Source organism: Pagrus major, chromosome 3 (assembly GCF_040436345.1).
Source record: "Pagrus major chromosome 3, Pma_NU_1.0".
Taxonomy (NCBI): domain Eukaryota; kingdom Metazoa; phylum Chordata; class Actinopteri; order Spariformes; family Sparidae; genus Pagrus; species Pagrus major.
The window spans coordinates 13,097,676-13,111,958 of record NC_133217.1 but is presented as its reverse complement, the minus strand read 5'-3'; the positions used below and the strand labels follow the sequence as shown (position 1 = coordinate 13,111,958).

The following is a 14,283-nucleotide window of genomic DNA, read 5'->3' as shown; positions in this document are numbered from 1 at the left end:
GTGGGTTAAAAGTGGCTGCTATTCATCAGCATGAATGACGCTGTAAGGCAAGAATAACAACCTGCATGTTCGATCGAGCATGTGTATATTCATTTTCACATCTTTACGCTGATTCTTTTCTCCATGTTTTATTCAGTGCACCGTGTTCGATCTCTACCTAAGGCACGCTTTTCTGTCATATCCGCAGCCTCGTAGTTTATGCACCGTTTCATGCCATTCCCTTCTCGTTGGTACACGGGGGTCTAGTGACTGCAGGGACTGCCTTTTTCACGGAAAACATTTTGACATGTCACGTTAAAAGCACAGGTGGGAATAATCAAATTAATGATGGCTGAATTCCATTGAGCCGCTTCAGTCGCAAGGTCCTAGTATCGTGCAAACTGGTTCAGTGTCACGCTGTCATTGCTTACTTGAAAACTTGAATAGAATGGAGCCATTGTTAACGCTTTTGGTAACACCTGTGCTTTTCCTACCGGGTAAATCAGGTAAAATAACTGTAAAAACCTGACAAGGACAAGGACAATCATCTGTTTTCATTGTCTCCCAATATGGTGAAACGTCTAGAAGGTGCCTGAATCACTGCCACAAGCTTCTCTACTGACTGTACAGTAGACTCAATGAGATCTAGACTGACAGACACAAATCCACAAAAATCATGGGCGGGAATGTCTTCAATTTTTCTCGTCATCCTGTGATTATTTTCATGTACTTTACAGGATAACACAGGTTAAGCTTAGGCTGCCCAGCTGTAACAAAGTGAAATGCGACATCATTTCTTTTTTTACATTTCCGCCTCATTTTAGTGACAGCTGGAAAGAGACACGAAGAGGAAGGTCAGAAAGAGGATCAAGCATCAAACCCATGTTGGTGCAGTAAAGACTTTCTCTCTATAACAACTTAAGCTTTATGTTTTTTAATGTGTAATAATCAATTTATAATTTTCTCTTAATGTACAATTTCTCAAATGTAATTCTGAATGACAGGCAATTAGTCCATAACTAATTGCTCTACAATTTCTATACATACATGTCACATATCTGTGTGAAAATGCTCTGTACAGTAACCTCTTTGTGATGCCCGGAGTTCAGCTTCATGATTGAAGCCACAGACAGAAATAGGGAACCAAAGTGTGAAAAAGGACATCTATTCCGGCTGATGGCATCTCTTCCGGTAGACATTACCTCCCCGACCTCCAGGGAGCCAACATACACATTCACCAGAGGCAGTGCATATTGGCCTTTAACTCTCGATACAGCTAGAAATCACTGAAGCAAATCTTCACATGACACAAATCATCTGCACTTACTCAACCCTTCACAGCACCTATTATGCTGACCAGCACAAAGTCACATCACAGTGATCGTTTATGCATTTCAGCGCGCGTGTGTGTCTGAGTGCATGAATGTATTTGACCCAGATATTAACTCTGTAGGAACTAAGCTTTCCTCTCTTCCGCGGACTGATGTAAAGACGGCTCTTATAAGCGCAAGAACACGCTGCGAGATTATCTGAGGCTTGCTGTCACGTTTACGTGTGGGACCACACAGCTTGCGTTTCTAAATGTTATCGCTGTTGTGGTAACTTAAACATGATATTATTAAGGATGTGAATCCCATGTGTTAGACATCTAAATGATTGGATACAAAGAAATATTTGTATAGGATATTACACAGGTTATTCATCCAGTACAAACGTTATTTATTGAGTTCTAGTTCACTTCCTTTTATAAAGAAACTTGAATGGACCTCTAATAAAGACAAATGCACGGTCCTTGCTTAATCTTCCTTGAGTCTCGTATCACGTGAGGTTGTCACACAAAACCCAACTTCCCGCTTCGCTCCTGACTCTCGTGTGAGGTGGATGCTATGTCACTGACCTCCACTGCCCCAATCTGCTCTCTGGCATGGACACGGGCTAATTTATAAGCCTCTTTCCCCGGGATTATCTTTCTTCCTGGTGTGCGAGCTAGTCAGCGAACGGCAAAAGCAGAGATACAAGTTTCGGCTACTGCCATTAGCGGCCTGCTGCCCTGACTGCGTGCACTCTGTGTTAACATGGCTCTGAAGAAAGTGGCTCCTGCAGAAAATGGATTATTAATCCTGATTCTGAAAAATGTATGAAAGAGGTTGTTTTTCTTTTGGGGGAGAGGGGTTGCAACCCATTTTCAAATGTTACATCTTATAGAAAATGTAGAGGGATTCTTTGAAAACTGAGCATGTTGCCAAGGGTTGTCAAAGAGGACTATTCAGGCCCAAGGGACAACTAATAGAGAGTCCTTATAAAGCACTGACTCAGTGCCCTCTCAGCCTTCCGCCAGCAGCATCAGAGTAAAGAGGATAATATGCGAGTCAACAAGATAAGCATAAGGCAAATACTGCACTTGACCTTAGGTTACATTAGATCCAAACACAACAGCAACAAAATAACCTAGAATAGATGTTAAGGGCGTATAAATGTTACTTACCCAGTGGCTCTCAAACTCTACAAGTCCAGCAGCGAGGAAGCAATGTATTCCAAGTGACAGCAGAGAGCAGGTCCCTCTTTTTTCTTGGCCTCCAATCTAAATTTCGAACACTAATCACTACAAATGTCCAACATCCTCTTTTGCCATCCCCGAGGGAAACAACATCAGTTCCAAAAGCTATCCCTGGCTGTTTGGTAAGATACAGAGCTCCATTCCACACCCACTGATCACATGATGGCGCAATCAATAAGAATAATGCACAAAGTAAAAAAAAAAAAAAAAGACTAACGCCACAATAAACAGTCCTAAGCTGATTTACATAACGTCATCACCAAAAATAAAAAGCAGCCAAAGTGTATCCATTAGGTCCATCAGCCAAAAGAAAATGAAGTCTAAAGTTCAGACTTTTCCGTACAGACACTTAGAAGTGATCTCAACATGTAACAGCTGCTCAAAGCCATCAAACGTACCCTGAAGCTGACTGTCCCCAACAAGAACCAAGCCATTATGCCCTGAGAATCAAAGCTACCATGTTCACGCGCTCTCTAAGGACTGTTGTGATAGCAGGGGGAAATGAGCTAAGAGCCTGTCCATGTCTATAATGCCCAATGGAGGCAGAGCCCACATAAGCCCTACTGGCCGACTCCCTCTTGCCACGCTGACTCGCTGTTTGACACAGTCTTGATCCCTTCTGCTCTGTCAGATGGAAAAGTGGAGCAAGCCCTATCAGCCCTCCATCCCCTCCTCCTCCTGGTGGCTACACTGTTAAGTGTCTTAGCGTGAGCGTGAGCGTGTGTGTGTGTGAGAGAGAGCGTGTGCGTGCGTCGAGCGTTTCTGACGAGGGGGAGAGTTGAGCATGTATGCACAAGTGGAAATTTTGTAAAGTGGTACATGAATACAAGGCTTTTCAATCTCAGATGGGGTGAAAGAAATGCCATACAATTTTCTTTTCGCAACTTTACAAAAACATCTGTTGGGACTCTCACCGAAGTTCAGAAGTTGCCTTGAAACAGGCATTAAAAGAAGAAGAATAAGACAGATCACTTGTATAATGCACCTGTGACAGGCACTGAATTATCTGCTTCATGCTGTAATATATTCAGCTATTACCCTGCACAGATGTTAGCAAATGGAGGACTATTCTAAGACTGAACTTAATGCAGTCTTCAGGGATAACACTGTCTGCATTAAATTAATTGCATTATCCATCCATTTTCTATACTTACTTAACTTCATCAGGGCCAAAGTGAGCTAATGTATATATCAAAGTGCATTGGGCCTGTGAGAGGTGTCCATTGTCTGTCACAGGGATAAAATACATGTAGAAAAAGACATTTATAAATGGGTTATAAATAAATAATAAATACAATAATACAAATTATGAATAGAGTTGTTTTCGAGACTTTCTTGCCATTGGGAGACTTTGTTAACCACTGAGGCACTGCAGCACACTATCTAATGTGTAAATTAGATTATTAATGCATACATGCTTAGCACCGTAATGTAATGTAATGTAATGCTGTAATGTACAGTACTCACATAAATACAACAAGAGAAAGTCGAATACCCTGTTTGCTCTGATTGGTCAGATCCGATATGCCTGACCCAGCACCCGTAATTACAACAGAGCAGCTTAATTAATTCATATGTGTCAAACTAGCCGTTCGGGATAAATTATGCAAATGTGTGTCATGGTGATGCAGTGTGATGTCACAAAGTCACAGAATTAAAGGGGGGACTACTGACGAGGCATTTAGGGAGCAGTGTTTTCTGTGGGAGAGAGGAGCTCCTGTTGGTGTGGACTTTTACAAGCACAAGAACCTATATAACACACAGAAGGAAAGGAAAAAAAAAAACGTAGCAAAAAATCATAATATGTCTCCATTTGCATCTCCGGGGGTAACTGTGCATAATCTGATAAACTGCCTAAAGTGACACTGCAGTCACTTGAGTCAGCGTCATTTGGGGCTTAAGACCACAAGTTTGAAAATGAAACAAATACGCTAGCGGCTCGAGTTTACATCAAACTCACACTGAACTGGTCAAGTTGCATTGTGGGTAATGTAGGTGCAAGGGTTTGACAAATAAGAAGAATGCATGTATTAGTTAGTGTTATCTAAGTACAATGCTAAATCAGTGCAGTGATCTTTTAATGTAATGCATCTTGAAATTTGGAACTGAGCGTGACGTGTTAAGTATCCAAGAGACAAACTGTTTTTTATTTATGTGCTTGTTTGTTTGCACAGCAGTGTAATAGATGGTGCATATAAAGGGCAATAAGACTGCCAATATCACAATCAAAAAAGTGTCATGCACTTGGCTGAGGTCAGACATTGCCACTATGCCTTTTTGTAAAATAAATGTCATTACATTTTGGCCACATTTGTGTCCAGCTAGGTTTTGGCAGCGTGGCAGAATCTGCCTTTGACTTTTCACTTCATTTAAGGTTGAGACCTGCCGGCGCCAAAAGCTGATAGCGGTGCCAGATCAGTCTGAGCCCAAAGCAAGCCTCAATCTACCGTGTCAGATTGAGGATGTTAGAGCGACTTGTGCTGCACACCAGGCCATTATTACACTATGACAGTGATGTGCGGTGGGGGTCGGGGTGGGGGTGCCTGGGTCTTTAACCACTGATCCCTGATCAAGCTGAAGACCACTGGGGATTAGAAATGGGATTAAGTGACCCTCAACCCGTCACAAGCTTACTGCCATCCATCCATCTAAAGTGTATATTACATTTATCTCTAACTACTGGGTCATATTTTCTAAGCACGCTTTAGAATGAGATTGCTCAGTTGCCGGCCTCTAATGCAGAGCTATTTGAGCTTTTTCATTTGTCTGACAGTATGTTGCGCCTATGCTTGCTGGAAATGAAATGTGAAATGCAGGATTGACACATGAATCTATTTTTTAGTAGCGCAATGTATATATATATACATAGTTGCCAGCAAAGAGGCAGTTTGTTTTGATTGAAGAATCAGTGTAGTACATCTGGGAGTGGCACATGTGCAGTCTAACGCAGCCACAGTAATTTATAATGCCCCAGACCCAAGATAAGTGCTCAAATGTAGAGCGAGTGCATGTATGTCAGTGGGGGCTCAGCCAGATATCCCATACTGGGGCAGAGTGAGGGTCAAAGCACAGAGATGCCAGAGGGAAGGTCAGCAACCGCGTAGTGAAGAGAAGCTGAGCAGCCATCCTCATTCCTCATGGAGGAGGGATTTCGCGAGAGAGCAGAAAAATGGAAGATAGTGAAGAATCAAGGTAGACAGAAATAACAACCTGAAGACTTTACTTTCAGACAAACATGGCCAAATAAGTGTACATTTTTTACTCTTCCTCTGACCTGAGCTCCCGTTTTTCGAACCTCGTAAACTTTTCTGCGAGCTAAAGATAACTGTATCTATCCGAGCCAGCGTGGCGAATGAATGAGAGTAGGTTGAGGAGACGGGCACATGGGGGAAGACAGGGAGGGATGGCGAGCGCCGGCGATTTGGGTGGGCAGATGGTGCCGACATATGGGCCTGTTAGGGGCAAAATAAATAAATAAACACTCACACATAAATACTGAGATGAACTGTGAGTGCCACAAACTGTTGGCCAACTTAGCCAGCTGAGAGAGAGAGTGTAAATGGACAAGAGCTACCGCTGAAATTGCCTGCAGATTTCTAAATAGACCACGGCTGCTGAAAATCATGCGCGCAGACATTTGGGGATGACAGTAGGTTTTGGGGATTTGATCTATAATCTCCAAGTAAGTGTGCATTACCCATGTGCATATTATAACAATTAACTGGGAAACAGCCGCGTACCGTATATGATTTGTCTTTTGAATGCTGGTGCATCTGTGAGCGCTAAATATAGTCTCCATATAAAGGTCATACATAGATCGGCAAAGTTGTTTTTTCTTCCGTCTCTGAGCTGAACTTCTTTTCTCCTGCTGTCTGCTTCAGCTGCTGCTGTGTTTGCCTTCCCTCCGCGTCGCTATCTATACATTCTCCACCTCTTGTCTCCCTCCCGCTCAGCCTCAAAGCCCGTGGCTCAGTCAGAGAGACAGCCAGGTTGAGAGAGGTGATATCTGCCAGCAAACAACAACTGCTTTTTACAACATGTTCTCTGCCCATATCAACTGCACGCTGCCCGCCCAGCTCCAGTCGAGATCTGCTGCCCGGCGCAGACGAGCGAATGGAGCAGGAGTGAAATACCAAATCTGTGCAGTCAGTGTATATATAGATGCTACTTTGTACCATGTACAGGTGTCCTTATGTACACGTCATGTATATAACGTAAAGATTAGAACTAATTATCAAATTTAATCAGAGCACACCAGTTGGCTGGGCTGCACAGCCTCACACCATCTCCCAACAGCATCTGCGCACCCAAATTGCATGTTGTGATGACTTCAGGCTGTTTACACTAAAAACGGTCAAGTCTGTGCATTAGCTCAAGATGTGAACAACCCACGGAGATCACGAATAGCCTCTTCCTGTTTAATTTAAGAGAGTAGAAATAGCTGAGCATCAAAAATAGACAGATCTTTCACTCAGTGATGCTGCCGGCTGCTTCAGTTATTAGAACTGGAACAATCTTGTTTTGTCGCTCATGTTTGCTGGTTACACGATCTCAAAGGATATATAATTTAACACCCAGTCCTGCATTTCAGTGTGCGTCACATTAAGTCCTGGTTCACTCCCATCTCTGTTCGCTCCCTTCTGTGTGTGTGTGTGTTCAAACATATTACTGAAATCCCTGGTAAACATGTTCAGATGTTTTCCACATCCTTTCCAGTTTGAGTTTGTTTGGTTGATAGACATTTCTGCCACCTTGAGACTTTATATTCTGTTTGGCTCTGTGCCCTCGTAATGTCTGCAAATTTAATTTGATTGCGACTGTAATCTGCCGGCTAGTTAATTGACTTTGCCCAGCTCTGTTCCTTCCTACCTTGATGGAGAGGGGCAGTTTGATAAGTTACAATCTTATCCTCTCCGTGTGAACCTGCACTCCCATTGTGCTCTTTGGTCACTGGAGAGTACTCCTTTAGGACTGGATAGACTAATGCGATCTCGAGGGGGGAAGCTGAGCTGGCCAGAATTTTTCTGTCATCCATCTTTTTGTCGTAGTAGACAGTGAGGCCAGCGGTGATTGCCCCATGACAAATTCAAGTCTTATAAAAGCCATTTGCTTTGTCGAAGACTCATCTGTCAAATCTGTCTCTTAAAAGTGATGTTTATATACTACTAATCTGTCCCGGATACATTAATGCATGCTCGCTGAGCAAACTTTATCTGCTAATGAAGTCCATGTGATATGCTCAAAAGCTCAAGAACTAGTAAGTAAGTAGATCCTGTAAGGAGATTGTGTTGTCAACTGCTGTTTTAAAGGTGCAATATGTAAGAATTGACAGGCGCTGCTGTTATCATCCATCCCTTTCTACCTCAATCTCTGACACTCAACCCGGAAATTATAACGACAGGCGACAAAATGAAACGCACCTGAACCTTGAACAAAAATGTGTATTCCGCTGGGTTTGAACATTGTTGTAACTATTTGTGACAATGCAAGCACACAGCTCATAAAAACAGAAAACATTGGTCTAGTTGAATGTAGAGATTACAATGAGTAAATGTTTGTAATATATAATTGAACTCTAAATCTACAAATAAACATAAACCTGAACATGTACTATGCTACCTCCAGTGAACCATCACTCTGAATTTAGAGGTATATGACTGTATTTGTGGTATTACAGGCACCAGTTGAGGATATGGGCCATTCAATGATAGTGGCTGTTGATGAAGAGCCTGGAACCAAATCCTGGTTAAATGGTTCTGAACAAATTTGACTCTGTTATTGACAAATAGAGTAATCACTATGTGGGTTAATGGTTAAAACAGCATGATCAATTGTGCTGGTTTACATTATGTGGTTCACTTGATGGTCCACTTTACACAGCCAACAATGTCAGAGAGTCAGTGGCCTACATAGACAAATGAGAGAGAACCCATTAGGTAGAAATTAAGGCTTCAGGTCACTGACGGTATTAAATTGGATTTTTTCAAGTTGAACTAATATCCACAGTCAGTGGAATACAGGATTGCAAATTAAATGGCTAAAATGGTGTGAGTAAAGGTAAACAGTGAAAAAGACGACTGTTACAAAGGAGAAGTTGCTCCGCTGAGGCGTTCTGAGTGATGTTACTTTTGAATTCTGAGCAACGCAGACGGAATGGTGTTTGTTCTCATTGACTAATTTAATTAACACCAACACAGGGAACTTCATTAGGTTCTTTTCAGTTCATTAATGAAATTAATCTGACTGGGCATGGGCACACACGAGATAAACATCAACACACGCACAAACACACACACACAGATGTGCACTGTACACACTCATGCTCACTTGAGTGTCAGAATCATTTAGAGTAACTTACGGGTTGCCATAGTCCCAGACAACGCACTGAGGATCCGATGTACCCTGCAAGATACGGGGGAGGGGGAGAGGAGGGGGAGAGAAGATAAGCTGTTATTGCCAGTCGAGAGGATGAGTGAGAGAAGACAGAATAGCTCGTTGCCAGAGGAGAAAGAGTGATGCCGCATGGGCGATGGAGAGAGGTAAACAGACAATGAAAGAGAAGGATTGAGACAGACGTCGGGAGGGAGAGATGGAGAAAGAGTCATTGTCAGAGGACGGAGCGGCAAATAGATGCTGCAGCTGCAAAAAAGAAAAAAAAAAGAGGTGTGTGGGTGTGTGTGTGTGAGCAATGAATTGAGAGAGTTAAGACACAAAGAAAGGAAAGCCATTTCATGGACAATAATACACAGCAAGTTGGGATCATAAACATCCAGTAGTGGAGAAGCATTCAAGTTCTTTACTTAAGTACAAACACAGTGGGATGTAGTAAAGTAAAAGTAAATAACTATGAAGCAGTAAAATGTAAAACAAGTACTTATTGTGAAGGACTGGCGCTTTCAGAGTATGTAAAGGCTCACTGAAGTCAAGTATTTTATAAATTCTGTTCCCTTACCTCTAATCATCCTCATATGTATCATATGAACTGATCGAAAACTGCAAAAAACTAAGTCCCACAACCCCTCAAGACAGTCTAAATGCTGGTGATTTGCTATCAGCTCATTCTTAATCCATTGACTCGCTGGAGCCAAAAGCCAATCGTTGGGGGCCGAAAGGCAGGTGAATCATCTGGTAATCAAAGCTCAGTCACGCGCGGCGGCGAAGGAAGAGTCCCTGTGACTCAATCAGTGAATCAATCAGGGGATCGATATCTTTAACTGACTCATCACAACTTGTTCCACCGGCGATCTTCAGCGATCTGTGCATTGATTACTTTTTTAGAGAATCGTCCGTGCCCTTTCAACCTGCATGCCTCATTTGCTAAGGATTGGATTGTGATTGGTTTTTCGGTGAACTTTGCGGCTGTCTGGCTCGCATTCATTCCCACATCAAAAACATTAGAAAGTCTCAAACTGGTGTCTCTGAGCTCAAAGTACAACCCGAGTTTGAGAGAAACAACTGGCCAATGCACTTAGAAGGAGACTGATCAGGCCTGTTATGTAAGGTACCCAGAACGGAGAAGCCATTCTTCCTTTGAGGCTGATGCAGAGGAACATGGATCTCTCTCTGTACCAGTCTGTTGGTCCTTCCTGAGTCCTGCACTGAGCACTTTGCCTTTGAGCTCCCCCTTATGGTGAAGGGGATTATAGCAGTAATTCCACAGCCTTCCACAGACCGTCTGTTACAAAAAAAAATGATGTCCACTGACTACATCCTGAGAAAAAAAAATGAAGAATTCTCCTCAAGTAAAGAGCAAACTGAATGTTTTTCTGAATATCAACAGTGTCTTCAAGGACCAGAAGGGGAGAGAAGGTGATTCACATTCAAGTTTGCACTATGAGGAGGCATTTCTCTTGAAGACAAGGTCATGCCTCCTTCTCTGAACAGCTCGTAACTGATCTCCAATGAATCGGCGAATCCTGGGGTCTCTGCATGGCTGCTTTTTGGGAGGGCTGGATGATGCCACGTTTATAAACAGAGGATCAGAAGCGAGGTGACACATATTGATGGATGACGGCGCTTTGTTCTGCCTCACACGCAGGCCGCTGCCGTCACCGGCATTAGATGTCCCTTGGCGTGCATTAGCGTGGTGGGCTCTCTTATCATCCAACAATCAATCAGCGGGCATCGTGTCTGACTGTGCGCTACAGCGGGAGTGACATCCGTGTACTCCCACAATGTCTGCCTCCTCTTTAGCGCGGATACGTTGCATAATGACAGCGTCTGCTCGATTGATGCCTCTCGAAGGGAGAGCAACGTGTGTCTGGTTCTAAAAGATGCATTTATGGGTGGTTATAATGGCATCCACCTAAACAGCTCTGTGTTCTTTTTCTCTCAAAAGGAATAGCCATTTTCTTTAAGGTATAAAAACACACATGGTAGCCATTTGGTGGTGAATTGCATAAGCTAATCAGATGAAATGAGCCTCTGTAACAGAACAAGACGGCACTGGTTCAGGGAGTCTTAAAAGCTTTTCCACTTCATATCAAAGATTATAGATTTAGAAAATGAAATGGAGCAACCTGGATGAAGCTTTTTGACTGATGAAAGTAAACTAGATTAGAGAGAAATTACCAGAAAGGCTCAAGGCTGATGTTCGTAAAGCTAACCAGTGCTGCCTTTTTATAATTGAAAAGGCTAGCTGAAGGATAGCTGGAGGAGGGCGGTAACACTTGGCTTCTGGTCTACTGTATGGACACACAGTTTCTGGCCTCCCGCTCCTCACTCACCATTAAAGACACGCACACACTTCGACACCAGGGAAATATGTAGAGAGTCAGCCTGGAGCAGATGTCTGCTCAGTGAAGTCACGACCCTGCACGGAGACCCCTACAGTACACCTCCCTTCGAGAGTGAAGCCGGAGGCAGCTGTTGCCCAGGGCACTGCTTCAGCAGCTTGGTGTTTCTATACCTGCCGAGGTCGACGCCAATGCGGCTGAAGACCATGGCCCCTTTGACACAGACTGTTCGAGACGGGAACATCGGCCGTTATTCCGCATAAAATGTATACGGGATGGTATGCAGAGCTGTTACTCAGATATCTCACACCTAGACGGTGTCATACCTGGAGTTGTTTGGGTCAGAGCATAAACAAAGCCAGAATAATGAAGGGTCTTCTTTAAGGCAGTATTGCAGGATCTCTGTTTCAAAAGGAGACTCTGCTCTTCCTTTTCGTTTCTTTGTCTTTTCCGGTTCCCATATAGTTGGTCAGCATTTTCTGACGAATTAAATTCTCACCAGTGCCTTTTTGTAATCAAACATCACTGGCTTATCTGTCTTTCTGCAGTACAGTTTGGATATATCTTGACAAAATGAAAAACTTCGATAGTGTTTTAAAGCAATCGCTTTACGTTTTTGAGAAATAAGCTTATTTGTTTTCTCCCCTAGAGTTAGAAGAAAAGATCAATAACCCTCATATCTGTAAAAAACAAACTGCGGTACAGCACGCAGCCGCTTGGCTATAAGTATATTTCCAGAAATACTGTAATCAGCTTTAATCTTATTGGTCTTTCAGTGCAGTGCTACAAATACAATCTATTTTGGTAAAACATATTTTTTTTTGCCTTTGGCATAAACACATTTTTTCCATCTTTGATTTTGCTTTTAGTTGTTTAAAACCCACAAAATTAATCTCAAGCAACAATGCCGGATATATGTGGCCATGACTAAGACCATGAGCACTGATTGCATTTCAATGACATGAATGATTCAAGGATGAATTTTATGTTAATCGCTTGTATCTTCTGCAATATCTGTAATTTTTGTTAAATGGCAGAGATGTATTATCCGATTTAGTTTTAATTCATTTCCACCATCACTTTAGTCACTTTAGTTATTCCTCTTGAGGGTAGTTATACTGTAAGTGAGCTTCTTCCCAGGACATATACACTGCATGGGGGCTTGATTTTAAAAGACATGGGCAGGGAAGGTCTAATGAAAGACACTAATTAGTTGCTTTATGGAAAATATAGGGTTTAGTGTCTCTAGTTCTATACGCAGGGAGTGAAGTCAGGATATCTCATCCTGTGCTGTATCAACATGGTCAGGAGAGAAGTGCCTGTCCTCAGCAGGAGCCGACTGTTAGTAGTCCTGAGCAGCATGCTACGATCAACATTAAGACATAATCCTCTAGACAGAGTTTGTGCAACCTGCAATACCTCTGCTCTGCCAAAAGTGTTGAAAAGCAGAATAATAGGAAGATGAAAAATAAAGACGGCATAAAGGTGGTTTAAAGCAGGGGGATGGAGTGGCAGGGGGTGGAGAATGAATACAAAATCTCTATAAAGACACACTGCGTAATATTTATGACCCTCAGGTCCTGGGTGACACAGCGAAAGACTGATTTCATTGAAGGCTTTAGCTAGTGTGTATATAATACTGTATGTGTGTGTGTGTGTTTGTTTGTGCTGTCTAGAGAGAACCATTAAATATTCAACATTATTTTCAAATCTGTGCCCACCTTTACACAGAAGAATGGCTAATGAAGCCCACATCTTATTGAGGTCGTGAAGAGTGCCTCTCATTAAACTTGCACTTAGGCCTTTCCACTGAAGACACCCCACGAGTCATTTATAATAACACACTCCACTGTAATATAAACTGAATAGGTACCAGGAGACGCTTCGGTATAAGGAAGTCAAAAAGGTCTGCATTTATTCAGGCAATTCGCTGGCCACTGCGGCGCTTTATAGCATGCAGCACTTTCTCTTTCATCTGAACTCAGGAATCATGGGTCAGCTGGGAGGAAAGAAATCCTTTAAAGCCTTAAACAAATGTATTTTCTTTGGTGGAGCTCGCTCAAAGTATGTAATAAAAAAATGCAAACCATGGCATGGGAAAGTGTCTCACATGGAATAATTTAGATTTTTGTTGCATGTAACACACTTTGATATTACTAATACAATAAGTGGTTTTCTGGTAGTTGTAATTTACACACTCATATTAATGAAACCCAAGAGTGGGAAGGTTTAGATGATGAATGAATGAAGGAGTAATGTCCTTCACTCCTTAACACACTGCTCTAAACATCTACAACTTTAAGTAATTTCTGTATTGGATGAAAACACATAAAAAAACACAGGTTTCTGCAAAAGCAGCAGAAAAAATTTGATTTTTTTTATTTTTGCAAACTTACATTGATTAGCGGTGACAGCTCCACCACCACCATTGGCTCACTGGGTTGCGGTTCCGGCCGTACCGTCACTGTCAGGATCTTGGAGTTAATCACCGCAGGGGGGCTGCAGAGACGTGAACAATCACACAGACAAAAGAGTGTTATTTTGGAAGAACTGGAGTGCACACTCAAGTTAGGCTCGAATTTTCTCTCGGATTTTGTTAAAAGATGAGGAGAAAATAAGTGGAATATGCCGGAGAGCTGCTTTCTTTTGATTTCTGTCAGACACATCTACAGTTGGGATGTATGATAATATCGGCACATCAGTGATATCAGCCTGAAATGAAGCTTTCTGGCCAACAAATGACACTTTAATTATTTGCATGCAACCAGAACAGACGACAAACTAGTTTTCTCTAATTATGCCCAGTGAATCTATGCATAATCATATCTTAATTCCACTATTGGAGGGACTTTATTTTCTCTGCAATTACATGAACAAAATATGTAAATATCATCAGTGTTGGAATTGGCAATCAGCCAACATGGGTTGAAAACTATTGGCATATTGGATATGGGCAAAAAAATTCAATACCCTGCATGCCGAAAGCAAACACACTCAGTAACAGAAACACAC

General features: G+C 42.3%; 1 protein-coding gene across 1 annotated transcript in view; it reads right to left on the bottom strand.

Annotated features, from left to right (window-relative positions):
• adgrb2 (adhesion G protein-coupled receptor B2) overlaps nucleotides 1-14,283 on the bottom strand; it is a 147,135-nt gene that overhangs the window by 65,085 nt on the left and 67,767 nt on the right. Inside the window, exons 14-15 of the mRNA XM_073463201.1 lie at nucleotides 13,668-13,770; nucleotides 8,895-8,938 (exon numbers count right to left, since the gene is read on the bottom strand). Of these exons, the coding sequence (XP_073319302.1) occupies nucleotides 8,895-8,938; nucleotides 13,668-13,770 (147 nt within the window). The remainder of the gene's footprint in view (nucleotides 1-8,894; nucleotides 8,939-13,667; nucleotides 13,771-14,283) is intronic.